Source organism: Bufo gargarizans, chromosome 1 (genome assembly GCF_014858855.1).
Source record: "Bufo gargarizans isolate SCDJY-AF-19 chromosome 1, ASM1485885v1, whole genome shotgun sequence".
NCBI classification, from domain to species: Eukaryota; Metazoa; Chordata; class Amphibia; order Anura; family Bufonidae; genus Bufo; species Bufo gargarizans.
The window spans coordinates 469,288,681-469,310,148 of NC_058080.1; the positions used below are offsets into that span (position 1 = coordinate 469,288,681).

General features: G+C 45.6%; 1 protein-coding gene across 1 annotated transcript; it reads right to left on the reverse strand.

Annotated features, from left to right (window-relative positions):
* Positions 1-9,517: 9,517 nt before the first annotated feature.
* Positions 9,518-11,216, reverse strand: GADD45G (growth arrest and DNA damage inducible gamma). Its single transcript, XM_044287485.1, has 4 exons — positions 11,052-11,216; positions 10,737-10,838; positions 10,406-10,619; positions 9,518-10,290 (listed from the first exon to the last, which is right to left on the reverse strand). Exons 1-4 carry the CDS (start codon positions 11,102-11,104, stop codon positions 10,180-10,182), a joined length of 480 nt encoding a protein of 159 aa, XP_044143420.1. The 5' UTR covers positions 11,105-11,216; the 3' UTR covers positions 9,518-10,179.
* Between the last annotated feature and the right edge of the window lie 10,252 nt (positions 11,217-21,468).

A 21,468-nucleotide genomic window follows, 5' to 3' on the forward strand; every position in this document is an offset into this window, starting at 1 on the left:
GGACAGGTCACTGCCTCCCACTAGATCAGCACATTCATCTCCTGACCTGACTACTCCTAATAGGCCTCATGCACACAACCGGATGTATTTTGCAGTCATCAAAAAACGGATCCACAAAAAATACGGATGACATCCGTGTGCATTTCATATTTTGCTGAACGGAACAGCTGGTCCCTAATAGAACAGTACTATCCTTGTCCGTAATGCGGACAATAATAGGACATGTTCTATTTGTTTGTGGAATGGATGTGCGGATATACGGAAACGGAATGCACACGGAGTAACTTCTGTTTTATTTGCAGACCCATTAAAATGAATGGTTCCGCATACGGTACTCAAAAAAAAAGTCACGGAAAGAAAATACGTTTGTGTGCATGAGCCCTTATTGATGAGCGAACCAAGCTTCGGATCCCAGACCCAAAGTCGCTTCGCTCAAAACTTCAGAATAATGATGTATGCAGATCCGTCTCCATACAGCATTAAAATATACGGCCTCCGATGAGGCGAAGTAAGTTATTTGCGAGACTTTGTTGAATAACTTCGGTATTTGATTTTCAAACTGAAAACCAGTTTAAAACTTGGATCCGAAATCCGTCTTGTACCTTGAAACCGAACCTGAGTTCACACCCAAGTTTTAAACTGGATCTTGGTTTCGCTCATCACTGATTCCTATGACTGATAGGCTTCCTCAGCTCAATCCATGCAGAGCACGTAAAGATAAGAACTGACACTATTTACTCAGGGTCATGACTTAAGGGGCCTTAACACTGCCCAATGTCCGGGCAGATAATCGCTAAGGCTACTTTCACACTAGCGTTCGTCGGTCCGCTCGTGAGTTCCGTTTGAAGGGGCTCACGAGCGGACCCGAACGCTTCCGTCCAGCCCTGATGCAGTCTGAATGGATGCGGATCCGCTCAGACTGCATCAGTCTGGCGGCGTTCAGCCTCCGCTCCGCTCGCCTCCGCACGGACAGGCGGACAGCTGAACGCTGCTTGCAGCGTTCGGGTGTCCGCCTGGCCGTGCGGAGGCGTGCGGAGGCGTGCGGATCCGTCCAGACTTACAATGTAAGTCAATGGGGACGGATCCGTTTGAAGATGCCACAATATGGCTCAATCTTCAAGCGGATCCGTCCCCCATTGACTTTACATTGAAAGTCTGGACGGATCCGTCCGAGGCTATTTTCACACTTAGCTTTTATATGCCAAAATAATGCAGACGGATCCGTTCTGAACGGAGCCTCCGTCTGCATTATTATGATCGGATCCGTTCAGAACGGATCCGATCGAACGCTAGTGTGAAAGTAGCCTAACAAGCGTTCGTACAAACGCCGGTGTAAAGGTGCTGCAAAAAATTACCAGGATATTGTCATGCATTAAACGAGGCATGGACTCACGAGGCAGGGATGTGATATTACCACTTTACAAAGCGCTGGTGCGGCCTCATCTGGAATATGCAGTTCAGTTCTGGGCACCAGTCCATAGAAAGGATGCACTGCAGCTGGAAAAAGTACAGAGAAGAGCGACTAAACTGATAAGGGGCATGGAGGGTCTTAGTTATGAAGAAAGATTAAAAGAATTCAATTTATTTAGGCCCCTTTCACACAAGCGAGTTTTCCATGCAGGTGCAATGCGTGAAGTGAACGCATTGCACCCGCACTGAATCCGAAGCCATTCATTTCAATGGGGCTGTGCACATGAGCGGTGATTTTCACGCATCACTTGTGCATTGAGCATGCTCTATATTCTGCGTTTTTCACGCAACGTAGGCCCCATTGAAATTAATGGGGCTGCGTAAAAATCGCAAGCATCCACAAGCAAGTGTGGATACGGTGCGATTTTCACGCATGGTTTCTAGGTGACGATCGGGATGAGCAACCCAGGACCCCATTAAAGTAAATTCACTGTATTATTTTCCCTTATAACATGGTTATAAGGGAAAATAATAGCATTCTTAATACAGAATGCTTACTAAAATGTGGTTTGAGGGGTTAAAAAAATATAAAAAATTAACTCACCTCATCCAATTGATCACGCAGCCGGCATCATCTTCTTGCTTCTTCTTTCAGGACCTGCAAAGGGACCTATGATGACGTAATTGTGCTCACCACGTGGTGAGAGCGGTGACGTCAGTGCAGGTCCTGCTGAATGAAGATAGAAGGATATTAGAATATGTTCTTTTTTTTGCGGTGCGGACAGATCACGGACCCATTCAAGTTAAATGGCTCTGGATCCGTCTGCGGAAACTGCACGGATGTTGCCTGTGCATTGGGGACTGCAAATTGCCGGGCAATGGCAGTGTGTAGGAACCCTAAACATGCTTTGGGTGTGGTGTTTTTTCATTCATTATGCAGCATTTTTGTCCCATAGACGACCATTGCATTTTTGGCCCTGCTTCAAAAAACACATTTGCCAATTTTTTTTATGGCATTTTGCATGATGTTGTGTTTACCAATGTTTTTTTCCTACACTGCTCTACAGAGAGACACTACAGAGGTACATATTTTGCTATAAAAAAAATGGCATGCTAAAAAATGAGATAATAAAATGACATATGTTAAAAATATGACACTATATAAGCAAAAACATTTTGAAAACAATTAAAAAAAAAGCTTAAAAAACACAGAGCATTTTTTTAGCTTTTCTTTCCGGCCCAAAAAAGCACCTTATATCAGAAACTATTGCCATGAGAGGATTGTTGCTCGTAGGGCTCTGGCTACAGGCCAATCACGGGGACAGAGTGATGGCATACAGGGGACAGAGATGGCATATAGGGGATAGCGATGGCATACAGGGCACAGCGATGGCACACAGGGAACAGAGTGATGGCATACAGGGGACAGAGATGGCATACAGGGCACAGCGTTGGCATACAGGAGACAGAGATGGCATATAGCGGACAGCGATGGCACACAGGGAACAGAGTGATGGCATACAGGGGACAGAGATGGCATACAGGGCACAGCGATGGCATATTAGAGAGCAATGTTTTCTAGAGTCTGTTGTATTTTTTGACACAATGGGGTTTATTGCTAGTTTATTAGAATATGTGCCAGGAAACTGGTATGGATTATCCCTGAAATCTGCACCGGCTCCTTATCTGGTGTAGATTTAAGTTCTGGGGCACAGACCTGCACAGATGCGCCACAATTATTAAGAGATGTGCGTCTGCCCCCCATATACATGACATCAGATTCTTAGCCGACCTTACCAAACTAAGGGTGGCCGTACACTTAAAGCTAGCTATAGACATCAGATGAATGCTGGCCAAACCTGACGATTTGGCAGTACGGGACAGCTATCTGATGTGTATGGGGCCTCCCAACTTTCCACAATGACAGATGTCAGGGAGATAAGGATCAGACAGTTAATCTCTTTGTCCTCCGGAGCTAAGCCACTGCCAGACGTGCACAGCAATTACTTTCTCCTCTCTTCATATTAAGGACACATGCATACTTGGCCATAGGGGGGGGGGGATGCATGTTTATGGAATGGTCAAGAAAGATAGCTCTAAGCTAAGCAAGCATTTTCCTGACAGCTATCTAATGTGCATTACCAACTTTAGATCGCTGCTATGTATTCTTTCCGACCCTTAATATGCATGCACACTTGGCTTGACCAAGCATGCATGTGTTGTCAGTGGGGAGTAAGCACACCTCTGGTGGCGGTCTAACTCTCATGAGAACAAATGTAATGGGCATGCAGACGTCAAGAGGAGTCAGTTCACTCCTGTACACTTTAGATCAGGGATCAGCAATCTCCGGCCCTCCGGCTGTTCTGGAACTACAACTCCCATAATCTTCCTTTCATTTTTATGGTCGTTACATGAGCATGCATGCTGGGAGTTGTAGTTTCACAACAGCTGGAGTGCCGACGGTTGCTGATCCCTGCATTATATGGTTCTCCTGCATTAACTGGATCTCTTGATGGTTTACAGAAAAATATCTCATTTTTGAGAACCACATCTGTGGCTGCAGAAAAAGTGAAGCCTTCCATTTTATTCCAGGAAACGACATACTTAGAGACAAATTAATTACCAAATTGATGGCGTTTATTCCTAAGTAGTCAGTATATGTCCTGTTAGAAAGTCTATACCATCTCCATAATGTAATGGAAATCATATCCTTCATCATAGTGACAATGGCCCCACTGCTCCTGAGATCTGCATAGGAAAAGATGAAGTGTGAAGTGTATAATCAATGATAAACAGCCCTATGCAAACCACCTCAGCGATTCCCATTATCACCTCTCCAGTGTTTAACTGCTGGGTGACAAGTCCTACACCTCTGAGCACCATACTGTATGATCTGCTAGCTCGAGATGGTGTATGGTTAATTAGAGGATTTCCTTTAGAGGTGATCCACTTATAGTCTGATCAACGAAACCACTGCAATCTACAAAATCCCAGCAACGCCACCCCATCAGGGCGTCTACATTGTACGTGGCGAGGAGAGTTAAACCGTTCATTGTCACTCCAGATTTGCATGTTCAGGACCCTGAGGCACTGAAGAAACCAGTCCGTTTCTTGTCAATGCCTTGCAGTGTAAATAGGCTCCTTTTCATACTAGAGGCCTGCTAAGACATATTCAAATAGACCTCATTTGTATAACCACTGTATGAAAATCTCATGCCGACCATTTGCATTACGAACACACTGATCCCTTTTGCCTAAGGGCCAATGTAACTGTGAGCCTCAAGTGGAGGCCGGTGCTGGACTCGTGTAGGGGTGGCATCGTTAAGATAACCATATACATTATAACATGTGGGTCGTATGTGTAAGGCCAGACTTCGGCTACCTTCACACTCGCGTTTGGTGCGGATCCGTTCAGATAATACAACCGTCTTCATCAGTGGCGGATTACAATAGGGACGTTCGGGTCGGCTGGGGGGCCCAACGCTGACCCGAACGTCCACATACTGCGGCGGGGCACGGGAGCGCATAGCTCCCTGTCCCGTCGCCGATCACCGGCATTCACCGCATAGGCTTCAGGCCTTGTAGGCCTGAGGCCTATGCGGTAGTGAAATCCCGGCGCAGGCGTGCGTGATGACGTCATCGCGCGCCTGTGCCGGGACGCAGCACTGTGACGCGCCTTCCTCTGCGAGCAAGCGCCTGGCCCTGGACATAGGTAAGTATTTATCTTTTAATTTTTTGTTCATTTTTTATTTCATGTGCCTACTTGGGGGGGGGGGACACACAGGAGGACATATTAGGGAAGATAAATCGATTTACATGGGGGGGAATGTGGGGGCTGTATGGGGCCAAATTATTATGGGAGGGAATACTATGTGGGGGCAAATTACTAGATGGGGCAGTGTGGGGGCAAATTACTAGATGGGGCAGTGTGGGGGCAAATTATTATGAGGGAATACTATGTGGGGGCAAATTACTAGATGGGGCAGTGTGGGGGCAAATTACTAGATGGGGCAGTGTGGGGGCAAATTGCTATGTGGGGGCAGTTTGGGGGCAAATTATTATGAGGGAATACTATGTGGGGGCAGTGTGGGGGCAAATTACTAGATGGGGCAGTGTGGGGGCAAATTACTAGATGGGGCAGTGTGGGGGCAAATTATTATGGGAGGGACTACTATGTGGGGGCAAATTTCTATATGGGGGCAGTGTGGGGGAAACTATTGTGTGGGGTAAATTGCCATGTGGGGACAGTGTGGGGTAATTGCTATGTGGGGACAGTGTGGGGTAATTGCTATGTGGGGGCAAATTACTATGTGGGGGCAGTGTGGGGAAAACTATTGTGTGGGGGAAAATTATTATGAGAGGGAATACTATGTGGGGACAAATTACTATGTGGGGGCAAATTATTATGAGAGGGACTACTATGTGGGGGCAAATTTCTATATGGGGGCAGTGTGGGGGAAACTATTGTGTGGGGGAAATTTCCATGTGGGGACAGTGTGGGGTAATTTCTATGTGGGGACAGTGTGGGGTAATTGCTATGGGAAAATTGCTATGTGGGGGCAAATTACTATGTGGGGGCAGTGTGGGGAAAACTATTGTGTGGGGGCAGTGTGGGGAAATTGCTATGTGGGAACAGTGTGGGGAAATTGCTATGTGGGGGCAGTGTGGTGGAAATTACTATGTGGGGGCAGTGTGGTGGAAATTACTATGTGGGGCAGTGTGGTGGAAATTACTATGTGGGGGCAGTGTGGTGGAAATTACTATGTGAGGGCAGTGTGGTGGAAATTGCTATGTGGGGGCAGTGTGGTGGAAATTACTATGTGGGGGCAGTGTGGTGGAAATTACTATGTGGGGGCAGTGTGGTGGAAATTACTATGTGGGGGCAGTGTGGTGGAAATTACTATGTGGGGGCAGTGTGGTGGAAATTGCTATGTGGTGGCAGTGTGGTGGAAATTGCTATGTGGTGGCAGTGTGGTGGAAATTGCTATGTGGGGGCAGTGTGGTGGAAATTGCTATGTGGGGGCAGTGTGGTGGAAATTACTATGTGAGGGCAGTGTGGTGGAAATTGCTATGTGGTGGCAGTGTGGTGGAAATTGCTATGTGGGGGCAGTGTGGTGGAAATTGCTATGTGAGGGCAGTGTGGTGGAAATTGCTATGTGGGGGCAGTGTGGTGGAAATTGCTATGTGGGGGCAGTGTGGTGGAAATTGCTATGTGGGGGCAGTGTGGTGGAAATTGCTATGTGGGGGCAGTGTGGTGGAAATTGCTATGTGGGGGCAGTGTGGTGGAAATTACTATGTGGGGGCATTGTGGTGGAAATTACTATGTGGGGGCAGTGTGGGGCAAATTACCATGTGGGAACAGTGTGGGGAAATTGCTATGTGGGAACAGTGTGGGGAAATTACTATGTGGGAACAGTGTGGGGAAATTGCTATGTGGGAACAGTGTGGGGAAATTGCTATGTGGGAACAGTGTGGTGGAAATTACTATGTGGGGGCAAATTACTATGGGGGGATTACTATGTGGGGGCAGTGTGGTGGAAATTACTATATGGGGGTGTTGCTATTGGGGAGGCACTATAGGGGCAATTCTATTATTTCTGGGGACACTATACAGGGATTATTGCCTGGAGCACAATAGAGGGTGGTATTATTACTGGGGGTCTCTAGGGGACATTATAACAGCTGTAGACACTATTGGAACATTTGGGGTAATTTATCAAACTGGTGTAATGCAGAACTGGCTTAGTTGCCCATCGCAGCCAATCAGATTCCACCTTTCATATTTGACAGCTCTTTTGGAAATCCAGTTCTACTTTACACCAGATAAATTACCCCAATTATATCTATCAGGGTCACTATTTTTCCAGCAGTATAGTTCCTGGGGCATTGGGGAGCACAACAGGCACAGTATTGGGGGTGGCAGGATGACACTGTGGGGACACCAGGATGAGAAGGTTGATGGAAAAATTTAGAAATCTAACGTGTCTGTGTTACAAACTGTAGAGACGAGATGCGGCTGAAAGAATTTGACATGGCCGTCTGGGTCAAATGGAGAAGAGGAAAGAGAAGGTCTACATGACAGGAGATGTCACTGGATGTAACAGGTATGTGGTGCTGTATTCTCCTCCATGTCTTTTTTATTACAATTATATGTATTTTAAATTTGACGACCAAATTTTTCAGTAATTAGGACCCAATTTGGGGTATTTTTTTTTAGTCTGAAGATGTCATATGGCCTAAGAAGAGACTGTGGCGCTCATAAAGCACCGCAGCCTCTTCATACAAAAAAAACTAAACTAAACTAAAATTGAGGGGGGGGGGGCCCAAGTTGGGTAGACAGCCCCGGGCCGATCATGCACTTAATCCGCCCCTGGTCTTCATCCGTTCAGAACGGATCCGTTTGTACTATCTGTAACATAGCCAAGACGGATCCGTCTTGAACACCATTGAAAGTCAATGGAGGACGGACCAGTTTTCTATTGTGCCACACAAAACGGATCTGTCCCCTTTGACTTACATTGTGTTTCAGGACGGATCCGTTTGGCTCTGTTTCGTCAGACGGACACAAACGCTGCAACTGCAAGCAGCGTTTCGGTGTCCGCCGCCAAAGCGGAATGGAGACGGAACGGAGACAAACTGATGCATTCTGAGCGGATCCTTTTCCATTCAGAATGCATTAGGGCAAAACTGATCTGTTTTGGACCGCTTGTGAGAGCCCTGAACAGATCTCAGAAACGGAAAGCCAAAACGCCAGTGTGAAAGTAGCCTTAGGCTAGGTCTACACGACGACATTTGTTGCGCGACAAAAAGTCGCGCGACAGATAGGGCGCAACATTTTGTTGCACTAATGTCGCGTGACAATTTTTATAATGGCCGTCTATGGTGTCGCACTGCAACATGCGACAGTCGCAGAAAAATCCATCTCGAATGGATTTTCTGCGACTGTCGCGTCGCAGCGCGACACCATAGACTGCCATTATAAAAATTGTCGTGCGACAAATGTCGCCGTGTAGACCTAGCCTTAATCTTGTGTACTGTGGACCTCTGATGCAAGAGACCTTTTAACTATCCAGCTGCAGAGGTTCTCACAGGGTGAACTACCGTCCTACAGAGAAATGTTCCTCAGATACCTAGAAGAGCATTGTGTGCGTCTTTGGAACGAATGCTTGCCATAAGACACAGTGTGCCTCTTTAATCAGTGCACAGTACGGCACTGATTTACTACTCCGAATACAGTTTCTCCTCGCAGAACAATTTGACCTTTCTCTAGAAACTTGTGTACTTAATCTCCATGGCCGCTGTAATACCCGAGACTGTTCCAAGACAGCGCTCTCTCTTCATACTCTCTACAACTTTTGTTTGTGTGGTTGTCACAGCTCTTGGCAGCCACGCCAACGGTTTCTGCAGGAACACAATGCTTACACAAGGTGTAAAGGGCTGGTTCCTGGAAATTCAGAGACCTGGGGCAAGTCGCTGGCACCATGATGCAAAGTGATTAGTAGCACGCACTTGGCAGCATGGGTCATGGTGCACAATGACCTTTAGAGTTTCCCCTTATACAATCCCAATTGTGTTTCATCAGCATGCATAGTGGTTTACTTATTAAACCTTTGGAGGAGACACATGCTGATGAAACTTTTCCCCAACCGTTATACCATCTACCGGATCACGATCAGTGTATGCTTTGTGTCCCACGCAGGGAGGGGGGCAGGGATTTTGTGTTTCTTAGAGCAACAGTAGGAAAACCCCCTCAGTGACACGGCAGCTGCATGCTTTGGAGTAAAATAGACACTGGTCTCCTAAGACCGCCTACTGGAATAATACACTCATTTGAAATGCAGAATTCCCCTTCTGCAGGCCCTTGCGATAAGCAGCTGTCGCAGGAGGGCGAGAGGTCAAATTATCAGATTGAATAGGAAGAATGAGGTCCCCAGCTCCAGTTTATCTAGAGAGGCAAGTCCCTTCTGTGCAAGTAGAAAGGAAGCCAGACAGAAGCCTGCAGAGATATAGAACTATGCAACTGCAGGTCTACTGATCTGTGCTGGACTTTATTTGCACAAGCATTGGTACTGCGGTGGCATTGTGACATAGCAGACTGACAAGTGAATTCAATTACAATTATTTATTGAAGCACAATGACAAAGTCTTAAAAAGTCAGTGACAATGCAGGTAAAAGTAGCAAATAGGTACATGATAGAAGTGCCAAGAGAACATGGCACACAGATAAAAGTCTTTGTATATCAAGTTCATAGTTATTGCAGGAGACCATCTCACTTGCAGAGACAGTACCAAGAGAAATTAATGCAGGAAATATTAAGTTCAGTTTCTTTGTTTTTAACTTGTCAGTCCAAAAGTTCATAGAACACTCAAATGCAATTCCATAAGATCTCAGCATCTCAAGATGTTCCCCATCTGCCATAGGCTTTCTTGCACGATCCAATCCAAAAAGCATCTCCACTTTGCAAAAGTCCTTCCAGGCTTGCAAACATGCAGGTCACTCCAGCTCCACAGTATGACTGCCCCGTCCTTCAGTGCGTTTAGGAGGCTTGGCACTGGTCTGAACCGTCCCTTCTGTAGATCAGTTCATGACAAATCTTCCTCCTTACTCTTTTGCTCCACAAGAGCCAACATCATGCTAGTCTTGGTGACGTATTCCGACCTCAACCAGCGTAATCCACAGACTCGGGAACGCAGCTGGCCCAACCAGGCGCACAGCACCGTGATAAGAATGCAAAAAGGTTTACACCATGTAATGCACTAGTGGTTTCTTCACTCGGGCAGGGTAATAGTGGGCACCCAGTCATTCACATTACGGCTTTCTTCACAGAATAGACCAAGTTTCTCCAGAGCTGGGTCTTTCCAAGCATCCTCACTGGGGTTCTGAGAAATGAAAAAAGGAACAGAACATTAACTAACGGCTTACAAGAAAAGGATTAAGACACAGCCATGGGCGCGATGCCAGGTCATTACAGATAAGCAGGAACAGGACACTTACCGTAATAAGGATGCAGTGCAGATCTTTGGGTTCTCCAGACTCCTCTGTGCTGCCCAGGATCTCGGCCAGCTTCTCAGTGTCATTCAGTCTTACAATATTGATGTCATTTTCACAGCAGAAGGCTTGGATCAGCGTGAAGTGGATCTGCAGGGCAATATCCCCTTCGTCGATCTCATCAGCAGCCAGAATGCAGAAAGTCACATTATCTGGATCTCTATAAAAGGAGAGGAGGGAGAAGACATTTAGTCGCGCTGTCTCGGTGTGTGGGCACAGTCTTATGCACAAGTTAATGGTTGAGCGTGGGTTCAATGCAAGGGAGTAGGATACTTACACATTCATGACTTTGGCAGACTCGTAGACTCCGACGGTCAGACACTCCTGTCTCTGGGCGGAGATGAGCAGCTCATGCAGGGCTTTACCAGCGCTGTGCATCCTGAGCAAGACACAAATATACAAGTGCATTTAGAGACCGCGTCATATGCCAACATGCAGTGCCTTATATGGGTACAGAAAGCTGGCACTGGGCTAGGCTAACCCCTCTGCAAGTCTATAATCAATGCAGCATATAACTCTACCCAGTTACCAGTACCCCAACAACTATGCCCTATGCTGCACCCCCATAGACACCCCAGAATAGGATAATTACCTATCAGCGCTTTCCACAACTGCTTCCTGTCCGTGCACTTCTTCAAGAGTCATAGTGGTGTAGTATATCTCAGAGGATAAAGCCAAAGAGCCAGAAAAATCCACAAAGTGTCCTTGAAAGGTAAGGTTAATCCAAAAGGCTAGAATTCCAAGCGTTCAGTGAGGAGCTGAAGCCGCCGCGCCGGTATTTATGCGCTGCGAGCAGGGGGCGTGGCTTCCCGCACTCCTTCTCACCGATTGGCTGGACGGAGGCGGCATTGTAATGCTAATAGGAGCTGCCGAACTTGTGCCAGAAGGCCACACGTGGGGGAGGGGGCGGCGTGTGGTGGTGTAGTGTCTGTGGTGGGCGCACAGGGGGGTTCTTCACGGTGACTCAAAGTCTGATGTCCTTTGTCACACTGTTACCAGGCAGAAAGAAAAAGGGCATACATGGGCGCCTCATAGCTCCGTGCCCACATTGTACGCGTGCACATAGCGCTAAAGCGGCTGCAGACAGGGGCTAATCTGCAGCTATGCCCCACAGATTGCACTTTGTGGGGGAGGGGAGATAATAGGAGCAGATTGGCAATGGCACACGCTGCTGTTTAGCATTTGTATAGGAGTCGCACAATGAGGGGGGGGGGTCTGGCGTGTGTCAGTTTGGAGATTAGACAATTGGCCCTTTCTCTCTTTTCTAGGGGCACCGTCCACCTGCCACTGGGGTGGGGGATGATCTAACAATGTCCTGCACATGGAAGTCCTCGGCCTCCTGCCTGGCAGCATGCTCTGCGCGGTTAACCCCTTCGCAGCCGGCTGCAGGCACGTGTATTGCTGTGCTCAGCCTCCACTTAGTCATCTGCCCTGCACACTGGTCCCAGCAGAACATTATTGTTGTATGGAGTCAGACCAGACCAGACTAGGCTAGACTTGGAGGAATGTAAACGACTCCTAGACATCATCAGAGAAAAGCGCTTTACCAGACAGGTCTAGGAAAGTGCAAGGACTGCGCTCCTGCAGATTTACAGCCCAGTAACCCTTTAGCTGCCGGCATCGTTCAAGATTCCGCCTGCAGGGGCAGATTTACTAATCAGAATCCTTTCTGAAGGTGGTGCGTCACATATGTCGGTGATGTCTGGCCAGATATTGTAGGGGAACGCCACTTCAGTGCTCAGATTTGGTTTCCATGCGCTAAGCATGCAGCATTTTTATGTCCGGCGCTATTTGGCAACTGATGTGCCGGATGTATGAGACCGATCTAATAAAATACTACGGGATCCCTTCTGGCTTCACTTCCCCTCCCGGAGGGGAACAGAACCAGATCACCGGCCGTATGTGAAGAGGGTCTTGGGCTAGGGCTACACAACGGCATTTTGTCGCACAACAAATTTCATAATGATAGTTTATGGTGTCTCGCTGCGACATGACAGTAGCAAAAAATCCATCCAAGATGGATTTTTCTGCGACTGTCGCAGTGCAACACCATAGTCGCGCGACATCAATGTTGCACGACACGCGTTGCAGTGTAGTTGTGCCCTACGTGTCATGCGACTTATTGTCGTCGTGTAGCCCTAGCCTTAAAGGGACTATGGCACGGAATGGAACCAGGTTATCTGCGTGAAGGTTGTTTCTTCTCCCCCTGTTTTAATGGGTTTCTTCCGGGTTCCAAGGAAATAACACAAGGGCAGACAAGATGGACCATTGGTCTTTTATTTTTTTTGCTATGGTTTAAAGTGCAGAAAGTTTTAGAAAATAAGCTTTAGCCCTTATTCGGGCTTCCGCAATGTGAATAGCAGCCCATATTGCTAATCCCAACAGCATTATAGGGATCCATAATGGTGCCTTATACATAATGGATTGCAAACAGTTCTTTCTGAATACTTGCAGGCGCTGAGTGTAAGGAGGGCAGATGCGGCCAGTGATTGGGTTTCCTGGTAGAGTTTAGAATTCTCCTTTACTGGGACTTATGCTGGGAAGAGCCTGGCAATAATCGTCCTACAGCGCCACCTGCTGGCCACCATCCTATACAGCAAGCTAACCTTGATTTGCTTGTAATAATAACCCTTGGAGCAACTTGTTCTGAAATCCTGTGTGCAAGGAAAACAACATCCGACTGACAAACACCCTAAATAACCTGCGCATGTTTCCAGGAGGCTACCCGGCAGATTAGATTTGCAGAATGAACTCTGTCAATGAGTCACTTCCAATAATGATATTCTTCACCATCATTCCAGAAAATGGCACGCTTCCCACTCGACGCCTCTGTTGCTGAAATGGGAATTTCCAGTTGTAATAAATTAATTCAGGATGTTATATTACATGAACAATGACAGGAAAAGATCAGGGGGGGTCTACAGGGGACTCTAAAGCAAACTGACACTGCAGCGTCTCGCATGGGGCAGATGGCTGAGATTATCAGTAACCATCAATCAGTGCTTTCCATTCCCTCTAGACTCACTTGTCTCTTGGGTCCAGGATCCCTGCCATCAAACAAGAGCTGCTTTACCTACAAGGTGTGTTTGACCATCTGGTCACAGGCAGTACCCCTATGATGGACTGTAGTATTTGGCTCTTTTGGGGTGGTATTGTGTGCCGCAATATGGTATTGCTGGCACTGCCTACCACCAATTTGGACCCGACTACAAAATGGGGCCAGTTTTATTTTTTTCCAGGGCCACTTTAAGTTCCCAGTCCGCCCCTGATCTTTTCTATATGTTGTCCTTGAATAATAATTGATATGAAGGGTGGCCCTGGGTATCTTAAACAGTGAGAGACCAGCCCTGACCTTAGTATCCAGCTTCAATGTAGTGATTCATTGTAAAACAAATATTTTTGCACCAGTGAGTGACATTCACATGCTTGGCAGTTCTCTTTCCATTTGTTCCAAATTCTCTTGTAGGTTGAGAAGTGCACAGATACAGCTGCTGCTTGGGTCACTCACTAGAATTCCGGTAAAGTGAGAAGTGGTGATGAGGCGCCACCTAGTGGCAACAGGTGGCGAGCTTACGCCTGGTCCTTTCAACCTTATACCAAGTGATGCATACACTAGATTGGAATGAAGAACGGAATGCAAACAATGTTGTGCGGATTGTTCCGTTCTTTTCCCTTCTCTGTTGTATGATTAGAATAATTACATATATCACCATTCCTGTTCATGTGAATCAAGTTATTGACAAATGACCGCGTCCCTGCACATGGTTGTATAATATACAGAAGTACAGTACGTTCATTTGTAATGGATTGTCATTTGTCATAGACATTTGTGTTCTAAATTCGTTAAGTACTGCCATAACTTGATTTTTAATATGTAATTAGGTTTACACTAAACCAAAGACTATTTTATCTTTGCACCTAAATACAATTTATTATGCCTTATCAGCCACAGAGGCGGTTTATAGTGTTTTTTAGGGCTCATGCACATGAACACATTTTTTTCCGTTCAGTTTTTATATAGGTCCATATGCGGAACCATTCACTTCAATAGGGCTTGGAAAAAAAAAACGAAAATGACTCAGTTTGCATTATGTGTCTGTATGTCTGCATGTCCGTTCCGCAAAAAAAGATATAACATTACGTATTCTTGTCCGTTTTGCGGACAAGGACCTGCATTTTTACAACGTTTTGCGGACAAGAATAGGCATTTCTATAATGGGCCACCCGTTCCATAAATTGCAGAACGCACATGGGCAGCACCAGACTGCAAAACACAGGGCTGTCGTGTGAATGAGCCCATAGATCGTGGGGGTCCTACACATGGGACCTTCACTAATCACGAGAACGGGGACCCTGTACCCAGTGGACTCTCCTAAATGAACGGAACGGCTGGTCAGACATGCGCACAGCCACTCCATTCATTTCTATTAGAGTTCCGGAGATAGCTGAGCGCCTATCTATCTCAAGAATTTCCACAGAAATGAATGGAGCGTCCATGCGCATGCCTGACCAGCTGCTACATTCATTTCAGGGAGCCCCATGGGGTACGGGCTCCCAGTTCTTGTGATCAGTGAAGGTCCAAGCAGTAGGACCCCAATTGATGGTTGCCCCCAAGACATACAGCACATTTCATAAACTTTACTTTTATAAACTGTAGGTTTAGTTTGAATCTGTCATCAGTGTAAAGATGATTCAGCCTTGAAAATGAATGTCCCTGAAAATGTCCTTGTGTTTCAGAAGTGACGAAGAGAGAGTTTCCAGGAATATAATATTAAAAATCAGGTCCAGTAAACTATTATGGCATGACACACATGGCAAGCTCCTAAGATGCATGCGATTTCATGTATTCATATAAGGATGATTGTATTAGGGACCATTCAGACATCCATAGTGCATTGTGGATCCGCAATACACCCGGCCAGCACCCCCATAGAACTGCAATTGCGGACATGTTTTATTTTTTTTCGGAGCCGCGGACCAGAATATTGGGGGCGCGCTCTGGAAATGCGGATGCGTAGAGCACATAGTGTGCTCTCCACATCCATTCCGTCCCCATAGAGAATGAATGGGTCGGCACCGATTCCGCAATTTGCGGAATGGATGCGGACCCATTATACGGACGTGTGAATGGAGCCTTAGTCTGAAATGTGCTATTGTTTGTTTCTCTCTTATCCTTGTGTGTGACCACCCCCTGTGCTCTGATCATTCACCCCCATCAGTCAGGCAGCTGTTGAGCCTCCTCCAGCAGTTGAATACATGCAAATTCCACTCAGGTCTAACCTGTTGTCCACGACTGTCTGGTCTCACTATGCAAAAACATTATGCAGTCTAACACTATATAATATATATATATATAATAAATCAGTGGCGTAGCTAGAAATGACTGGGCCCCACAGCAAATTTTTGAATGGGGCCCCCCTCCCCCAGTTATTTTTTCACAACCCCTTCCTTTCATGCGGCCCCCATTCCTGTGGCTAGTAAAGATCGCTCTCTCAGACCAGGCCCGGTAGCTTTTCCATCCATCTTCTACACTGTCTATACTGCCACTGTATATAATTTCATTGTGTAATACTGTTGAGGGGGCCCTGACAAAATCTTTTAGTCCTCCTCCTCCTGGATGGGCCCCTTCTGGGTCAGGGCCCCAAAGCAGCCGCTTCCCCTGAAGTTACGCCCCTGTGATGAATGTAGATAAGATTTGTCATGTTTGTAATGACCAGGACACACACAGTTTCAGAAATACCTCAAACAAAAAAACAGCTACAACCGGGTGCATGAGCCCTTAAAGGGATCCTGAACATAGAAACATAGACTGTGTCAGCAAATAAGAACCCTTTGGCCCATCTAGTCTGCCCAATATACTGAATACTATGGATAGCCCCTGGCCCTATCTTATATGAAGGATGGCCTTATGCCTATCCCATGCATGCTTAAACTCCTTCACTGTATTTGCAGCTACCACTTCTGCAGGAAGGATATTCCATGCGTCCACTACTCTCTCAGTAAAGTTTTATCCTGCAATCCATGTACCAGTTTAGTAGCTCTTCTCTGAACTCTCTTCTGGAGATATGGTCTCCAGTACTGAGCACAATACTCCAAATGTATATATCCAAGAAGAGCAAAGAAATACTGCAAACCATGGCCGTACCTCTTAAAAAGTATGTAATTTATTGAAAACACACAAAGTCCAAAACATTTAAAATCAGTTGTATACAATTATGCATCCATGTGTGGACCACAAATATGTCCAACACACAAACCTACACATAAATAGAGTATAAACATCAAAATATAGGTGACAGAATCCCTTTAATTGCATTTATTTGTGTAAACAGCGCCCTCTAGTGGTGAAAGCGTTATACTCATTTCATTTGGACTACAGCAAACCTGTTTAAAAGCTTACCCTATCTGAGAATGAAAGAATGATGGGAAGGTAGGCTGAAGAAAAAAATATTGCTTTTCATGTTAATGTATTACATTCTAATGTAATGTATCACATTGTAATTTAATCTTTCCCTGTGTCATTCACTTGAATAGCTCTATGCGTCAATTTTGTTTGAGAAAGAAGAACTATGCTGAGGTCTTATAAATCTGTCATATGTGTGGCCTGTTGGAAAATGTACCTATAGTATGTACAGTGTACTGTACTATGACCGCACTTAGGCCACCATTGTGTGGTAGTAGTTATAGTTGGTATTCATTCAGTCATTTGAAGGGACTGTTCTGTGTAATTCTTCTGTACCTTCTCAGGGCTTGTACCCTATAAAGCACAGCTTATGAAATAAGCACCGCTTTCTGGCTCCATAATTGTGGCACAGTAGCATACCTCCTGATGGATAGAGGAAGGTGGCCTAGATGTTAGCATCCAGTAATTGGAAAACTTGGATAACCTATGTAGACAGCTGTGGCTGCATTCACATCTCAGTTTCGGAGATTCAACAGTCTGATCCGGCGCAATGCTGGCTGTTGACTGGACAAAAAAACATTGTACTTGTCCATTTATGCCGGAAATTGTCGAGATCACCGCCAGACCTAATTGTAGTCAATGGGGATCTGGCGGTAGCTTTGCAACAGCTGGAGGGCCGCAGTTTGAGATGCCTGGTGTAGACAGACTGCTTTATTATACTGCTCCTCAAAGCCTCCATACTTAGTGGTCTGAGGAAATAATAGTAAAAGTCCAGCTCACCTGCATCAACAGTTTTAAGAGTGCACGGATGGGATGAGACCCAAGCATATAAACTTGAACGGAAAGGAAGAAAGATCCAGCACCTTGTTTTTCTTGCTTGACGTTTATTCCACAAACCAAATGTACAGCGGTGATAGAAACCTCCAAAAATAAGCCCCAGTACGGTCTACATGTTTCGAACCAGATGGTTCTTAATCATGACCTCCACAGTAAATTTCCAACACAGTGTATATATAGAGAGGTGAACACAGAAATCCCTCCCCCATTAAACTAGCAGGGCGGTGCTGGTCATCTCAGGTGTTGTAATTAAAAGTGCTAACAGAAATTTAAGTGCACAAAAACACATTCAGAATTAAAAATTAAAATCCAAAATGAGCCATTATGAACAAACATTCTATAATATTGTTGCATCCAGCAGGTAGGGAGGAGAGAAATAAGAGTGCAGTCACGAGATATAAAAAATGAACAAATATATGAAAAAATCTGAAAAAGCTCTGTCTGAACACTCCTCTGCATCTAAAAATGCTCTGGCTGAACACTCCTCTGCATCTGTAGGTTTCTATCACCGCATGTACATTTGGTTTGTGGAATAAACGTCAAGCAAGAAAAACAAGGTGCTGGATCTTTCTTCCTTTCTGGTCTGAGGAAACCCTGACTAAGGCTTGTTTCACATCTGTGGTAAAGGTATCTGGCATGCTGTTTCGGCAGAAACACAGCCTGTCGGAGTTTACTGGATCTGGCCTAGCCGGATACTACCCTTCTTCTATGAAGCCTATTGACTATAATGCACCAATTTTTGTTCAGCCGAAACCCGGCGCTCACTCTGGAAACCGTCCAAATCCCTGCCAGTTCCCATTATAGTCAATGGGGTCCAGTGGTGCACTGCCGTATCCGACTATGTCAGACAAGGTGATCTCTGGCAGACTGTGCCTCTGCCGGAACAGCCTGCTGGATGCCTTTACTGTATATGTGAAAGTAGCCTAATAGAGCATATAAACAGATTCTTAATCCTAACATACATTATCACGAGTTACAAAGAAAACCATACAAAACATAGAAAACTATAGCATTTGCATTTACATACTTTTTTAATGTAAAGGAAAAATACATTGATGGTCGATCCTTAAAAGAGTTTTCCGAGAAAATTAAAAATCTTGGACATGTCCCCCAAATGGAGAAAAATTTTAAATCATTTTCTCCTCACCCCTTTCTCCAGTGTTGTTCTCTGCAGTCCAGTCCTCCTGCAGCTGCTTGCTTACAGACTGCAGTATGCTTCTGAGGACAGTGATTGGCTGCAGCAGGAGGACCGGATCAGCGCTGCAGAGAACGATGCTGAGGAAAGAGGTAAATATTCCATCATTTTTCATTTTACACTATTTGGTGGCATGTGAAGATTATTGCTTATCAGTGTGTTGTTGATGAGGTCCGATCCCTTGAACCCTCACCAATCAGACAAATGGTTTGAGCTGCACTATCTGGGACAGCCGCATCTATAAGCATGGAAAAACCTGGAAGAGGATGTGGCACTTGTGGAGCACTGCATCCCCTTTTTTCTGCGGATTGATAGGAGCCTCAAGGATTACACATTTGGGCCTATCCTAACGCCTTTTAATGTGCTTAGCGCTCCATGAAACCATTCTATTGTCTATAGTCTCCTGTTATTCTGTATTGTCCTACTACCTGTATCCAACCCAAAACTTGACATTCTGCCGGGGGATGTCTCACTCTGCTAGCACGCCTTTTCACCCAGCACTGACTTTCATTAATCTTCTTTTCTTACCATCATATCAGGCAGAAATCACATTGGAGCACATTTATCAATAGAGCTTTTGTGAAGATACTGTATCAGCTAGCAAAAATGGAGAATGTTGCAAATAAATTATCAACACGGTGCACAGAGTATGACAAATTTGGTGCAACTAACATCACTTTTCTTCGTTATGCCACCTAATGGCCGATGTATATTTATGGCAATTGGTAGCACTGGCTATTCCAGAGCCAACTTTTGTTTGGCAGATCTTGGAGGAAAAAGGATGGGATATGTTGAATTTCAAAATGCCCCATCCTTTGTTCTCAAGAGAAAAAAGCTGTTGCCAGAGTTGTCTGGCAGTGGCTTATTCCTCTCTCTTGTCAGTTGAACGGAGCATGCATGTGTATTAGGAAGGGGGTTTGAAGAGATAGCTGGTCCCACCTATCTCAAGAGCGGAGTCTCGCGGCGGCTTTGATTGAAAGGTGGCAACACATGATCTCCCTCCATTCATTCTTATGGAAGTTCCAAGGATAGCCAAGAACTGTGATATGCTATAAATTTCCAGATGAGAATGCTCCTTTAAGACACATAATAAAGCCCCCTGCTGTGGAGAAAGGCTAAGTGACAGATACCTGATAGCCTCCCACTAAACTCAATCATTTATATTTGGCTCAAGCTGAGATTTAATGTTTGTGATGGATTTTAGATTGATGATGTGACCTGATACGAATGTGGCCGTATGAATAATGTAAGTGAAGCACATACTACAGTATGTTTAATGGGAATACAATGTAGCTTACAGCATTTGTCTACATGTTCCCAGGTCTGAAGTGAGTGGAGATAGAACAACCTCTAGACAATCAGATGATAGGAATGTTCTCAGCGGTACCGAATGTCTCAGAAGATGAGATGAGTGTGCACATCTTGTAGGACACATCAGCCTGTCTAGTTGTCTGATTATAGTTGGGAGGACAAGACTGCATCCTTCATGAGATGGAAAGAGGGAACCCTCAAACGAAATAGCAGGACCTCCTCCACTGTAGCACAAAGTATGGCCAGAACTCAATGTGTAGTGTAAGATTCAGGGTTCATAGTTTTTGCTTAGGCTACTTTAATATCTCCATTTAGGCATTCCAATAGTCTGTTCGAACATAAATGCCGGCTTCAGGGGCGTAGCTAAAAGCTCATGGGCCCTAGTGCAAGAGTTCAGCTTGGGCCCCCCTTCCCTCAGTGCATGTTGAAAAGGGGCAGGGGAGCACATATCCTTTCTGCTGCATGAGGCAAACATTGAAAGGGCACCCCTTCATGCAAAATTCTTGACCTAACCCCTTCCCTACAGGCAGAGGTGTAAATTGACCAGCATGCACTTTCTATAATGCCAGTGTCTTATGTGGCACAAGGGTCTTTGGGCCCCTCAGGCTCCTGGGCCCGGTAGCGACTGCTACCTCTGCACCCCCTATAGCTACGCCCCTGGCCGGCTTTCTGCTGGAGAAATACCACTGCGTGCAGCTCTATTTGTCCCAATATAGTCAATGGGGATCCGGCAGAGTGAAGCAGTGACCAGGTATGCCAGATACAGGAATTCCGGTAGTCCATTCCTCTGCCGGAACAGACTACTAGAATGCCTAAACAGAGACGTAAATGTAGCCTAACACAACAGTCTATTCTCCATATCCCTGTGCAAACAGATTTCTGTAAGGTATACAAGATCAAATAGTCTTGGTTAAACAGTCCATATTGATATTTATTTGTTAGTATTTGGACAAGTGACATTTTGGTGATAGATCTATTGTGTGTGGGGTGGGGTGGGGGGGGGGGGGGTGATATCCCCTCTTTGGCATTGAGTACATAAAACATGTATAATGTGGAGTGTGACAGAAAAACATCTTAGTCACTTCTTGTGCAGCACGTGTCTTCCTTACATTGCAGGTGACTCACACGTAGTCCATTAGGATCCTCTTATTATGTTTTTGTGTTATACCTTGATTTCCTGCCTTGATAAAGACCGTATGTGGGGTTTTAATAGGTAACATAAGACAAACTGATGCACCTGTTGACAGTCATTCAGTGGAAGTT